We start from the raw sequence: 4,604 nt of genomic DNA, 5'->3' as shown, positions 1-4,604 counted from the left end.
AGATAATAGAAACTGTAGTGCCATGCAACCGGATTATTTCTTTGATGTACAACTGAGCATACTATTCCACTATGTCGGTAGCCTTAACAGGTAAGAAATGTGATGATTTCGTGAGTCGGTCCACAATTATGCAAATCAAATCAAACTTGCGAGGCGTGCGAGGTAGTACCACCTCAAAGTTCATATTGATCCCCTCCCATTTCCACATTGGAATTTTTATGTTATGTGCCATCCCACCGGGCCTTTGGTGTTCGGCCTTCACTTACTGGTAATTTGGACATCTTGCCACAAAGTTCGCTACATTTCTCTTCATATCATTCCACCAGTACACTTCCTTAAGATCATCATACATCTTTGTAGTGCCAGGGTGCACGAAATACCTAGAAGTGTGAGCCTCGGTCATGATTCCTTCCCCGAGACCATCCACATTTAGAACACATAGTCCCCCTTGGTACCTTAGTATACCATCATCCATCCCAAGATAAAAGGCTATGGTCTTATGTTTATCAATCCCCTCCTTCAATTGTACTAACAATGGATCGTTGTATTGCTTCTCCTTGACTTCCACAACAAGCGATGATTCAGCCCTATTCTGCACAATCACCCCTCCTTCACTAGAGTCTGCAAGGCGGACTCCCAAACCACTCAACCAGTGAACCTCCTTGGCCAATGACCTTTGATATTCTCCCAAGTGAGACAACTTTAGCCTTCCCCAGATGGTACAGAATATCGATGTCATAATTCTTGAGTAACTCAAGCCATCTTCTCTAGCTCAGATTCAATTCCTTCTGTTTGAAAAAGTATTGAAGGCTCTTATGGTTCGTGAATATATCCACATGGACTCCATAAAGCTAATGATGCCAAAATTTCAATACAAATACCACCGTCGTAAGATCTAAATCATGTGTTGGATAGTTTTTTTCCTGATTCTTGAGTTGCCTAGAAGTATAATCTATCACCTTGCCATATTGCATTAATATACATCCAAGTCCGACTCTTAAATTATCACAATATACCACAAACCCATATGTACCCTCTAGTAGGGTCAACACAAGTGCTGTAGTTAATTTTGATTTCAACTCTTGGATGCTCCTTTCACAAACATCTCACCATCGGAACCTAACCGCATTTTGCATCAATTTAATCAACGGAGAGGCAAGAGTGGAGAACCTATCCACGAATTTCCTGTAATACCCTGCTAAGCCCAAGAAACTGTGAATCTCTATTGGAGTTGTAGGTCTAGGCCAATTCTTCACAGTTGCAATCTTCTGAGGATCAACCTTAATTCCTTCTCTGAAGACGAGATGCCTATAGAATGTAACAAATTCAAGCCAAAATTCACATTTCAAAAACATCGCATACAACTTGTGTTGATATAGAGTTTGTAGAACTGCCCTGAGGTGATCGGCATGGTCCTCTCGACTTCGTGAACATACCAGAATATCGTTAATGAAAACTATCACAAACGTGTCAAGAAAAGGCTTGAAGACTCGATTCATAAGGTCCATTAAAGTTGTCGGGGCATTTGTTAGCCCAAAAAACACTACTAGAAATTTAAAGTGCCCATACCGGGTCCTGAGAGTTATTCTCGAAATATCCTGCTCCCTGATCTTCAATTGGTGATACCCGGATCTTAAATCCATCTTGGAGAAATACTTAGCACCCTGAAATTGGTCAAACAAATCATCTATGCTTGGCAGTGGGTACTTATTCTTGATCGTGACCTGGTTGAGATACCGATAGTCAATACATATCCTTAATGACCCATATTTATTTCTTAAAAAGAGGACCGGTATGCCCCAAGGCGATACACTCGGCCGGATGAAACCCTCCTCTAACAAATCATTTAATTGTTCTTCTATTTGTTCCATTCTGTAGGGTGGAATAGATATAGGCTGTGTGCCCGGCATCACATCATTCCCGAAATCAATCTCCCTGTCTGGTGTGGTCCCAGGGATCTCATCCGGAAAGACCTCTGAAAATTCATTCACAACAGGCACAGACTCAAGTTTAGGTGCCTCAACATCGGTTTCCGTAGCCCGAACCAAATGGTAGATACACTCTTTGTTAATCATACTTGTGGACTTAAGGTAAGAAATAAACCTACCCTTCGGCACCACATCATCCCCCTTCAATTCAATCACTAAATCATTAGGAAATTCGAACCTAACGGTCCTGGTTCCACAATCAAGCTTAGCAAAACATGAATAAAGTAAGTCCATCCCCATTTTTACATAAAAATCAACCATCCCCGATTCAATGAGATCAGCCAGGGCATCCCGACCATGCACCGTGACAACACATTCCCTATAAACCTGTGCGGCCACAATAGACTCGCCGACCAGAGTAGATACAAAGAACAACTCATGAAGATATTCCAGTTCTATCCCAAATTCCATAGCAACATAAGGAGTGACACATGACAAAGTAGAACCGGGATCATTAAGAGCATATACATTATGGGATTGGGCAGTCAATATACCTGTGAAAACATCTGGAGAAGCCTCTGAATCCCGACGTCTCCGCATATCATAAAATCTGTTGGGTCATCCCGAACTTTGTGCACCACCCCTAGCCGCACCACGCCCTGCATGTTCTGGGGTGCCTCGAGCTGGAGGTTTTGTGGATGTAGTAGCTGCAAAACTAGTTAGTTGTGCCGCACCTCTTCCCATGATCCAGCGAGACGAGCGGCAATCCCTCTGAATGTGACCCCTCATACCGCACCCGTAGCATATAGGTAGGTCCATGACGCAGGCCCCAAAATGCATCATCTCGGTGCTGGTGGAATATCCCTCCAACCCAACCTTGCTGGTGGTGCACTCATCGAAGACTAAGTAAATGACTGAGATGGCCCTGATGACCCTCCCCTAAATGTCGACCTACCACCGCCAGAAGAACCACCCAAGTTGCCCGTGGTCCGAGCCTTGCTACTACTCTCACGATCCCTTCTATTTTTCAGTTTACGATCCTCTGTAGCTTAAGAAAATGCCACCATCTTCCAATAGTTCATATCATAATTTAAGGCAACTGTAGCAGCCTCATTAATAACCAAGGGGCTAAGGCACTGCACAAACTGGCGCACTCTAGCCTCCATAGTAGGCAACATGTGAATAATATATTTGGACAGGCGCGCGAACTCCATATGGTACTCCCACACATTCATGCTACCCTACTTCAGGCTCTCAAATGCAGTGGCATGGGCCGCATTAGTCTCAGCAGGCAAGAAATGATCCATAAAGGCATCAGTGAACTCACTCTACCTCGCCAGAGGGCTCCCCTCGTCACGGGACTCCTCCTACATCTCAAACCAAGAATATGCCAACCCTTTCAGGCGGTAGGAGGCCAACTCGACTACCTCCATCTCAGTAGCACGCATAACTCGGAGAGTCTTGTGCATCTCATCAATAAAGTCCTGGGGTTCCTCCTCAGGATCAGGACCTATGAACACTGGAGGATCCAAATGGAAAAACTTGTTCACCCTGGAACTAGCGGAATCCCCTGGATGACTAGAAGAAGTGGATGCAACATTTGATCTCTGGGCCTGGGAGGCCACTCTCTGAGCCAACATTTGCATGGCTCCCCTAAGAGCCCCATCAGAAACACCGGGACCGGAAGTTGGAGATGGAGGTTGAACTGGAATATCAGTTGGAGAGACTGTTACACCCTCAGTAGGTGAAGGAACTAGTGCAGTCTGAGCAGGAATAGTAGATTCAGGCGGTGTAGTAATTGGGGGAATATCCTCACCCCTCGGGTGCTCACCTGCATCATCAAATATAGAATCACTGCCACTCCTGGGTTGGCATTGGCTCCTTGGCCAGTTCTTGCCTTCTTCCTAGGTGCCATATACTTAAAGTTAGAGTAAAGCACGAGTTAAAGCAGGAACAATCTTACAATAAGCTTTATTGCATGATCGAGAACATCAAAGAAGGGTATTATTCCTAAATGCCCAAGTAGCCTTCTAATTATAGATGTGGTTGGCAACACACCGATAAGAAGGACTACACTAAACACGGCTCCTAGTCATCCTAGGACACTTTAAAACCTTAAGCTCTGATACAAAGTTTATCACACCCTTCCCTCGGGGAGCATGACCAGTGCTCAAACGAGATAACCCGGTCGAGAAAGCCTGCTAGATTTCCTTCTACCCAACTCTCCCATAAATAAAGAGAAGATAAGCTTCATTAATTAACACCAAGAGGGTTCATGAACAACACTAATTCCATCACCATTAGTTACATCATTTATAAAGTCTCAAAATGCATACACTTTCATAGTTTGAAGTGGAATATGTAATACACATACGACATTACTATTTTTACTATCCCAATACCAATACACAACCCACACCATGTCTACGGAGCCTCTAATAGATACAAAAAAGTACAATGATAGTGTCGGTAACAAGGCCCAGGCTATAACTCAAAACATAATACACACAGAACAAAAGATGCACGGCCCCGAAATAAAGTGGGGCTCAACAAGTCAACTGGGAATAGAGTGTACCACTATAACTGGTCAATGCCCTCTACCATGGAACCACCTGCATCTGTTAAAGATGCAGCGCCCCCGGAAACATGGACGTTAGTACATGTCGAATAGTACTA

The 4,604-nt window shown here is 44.1% G+C and overlaps 1 protein-coding gene across 1 annotated transcript; it reads right to left on the bottom strand.

Annotated features, from left to right (window-relative positions):
* Positions 1 to 262: 262 nt before the first annotated feature.
* LOC138898747 (uncharacterized) lies at positions 263 to 739 on the bottom strand. The gene has a single exon (XM_070184844.1). It carries the CDS (start codon positions 737 to 739, stop codon positions 263 to 265), a length of 477 nt encoding a protein of 158 aa, XP_070040945.1.
* Between the last annotated feature and the right edge of the window lie 3,865 nt (positions 740 to 4,604).

This window comes from Nicotiana tomentosiformis, chromosome 9 (genome assembly GCF_000390325.3).
Source record: "Nicotiana tomentosiformis chromosome 9, ASM39032v3, whole genome shotgun sequence".
Taxonomy (NCBI): domain Eukaryota; kingdom Viridiplantae; phylum Streptophyta; class Magnoliopsida; order Solanales; family Solanaceae; genus Nicotiana; species Nicotiana tomentosiformis.
This window is presented reverse-complemented; position numbering and strand designations above follow the sequence as displayed.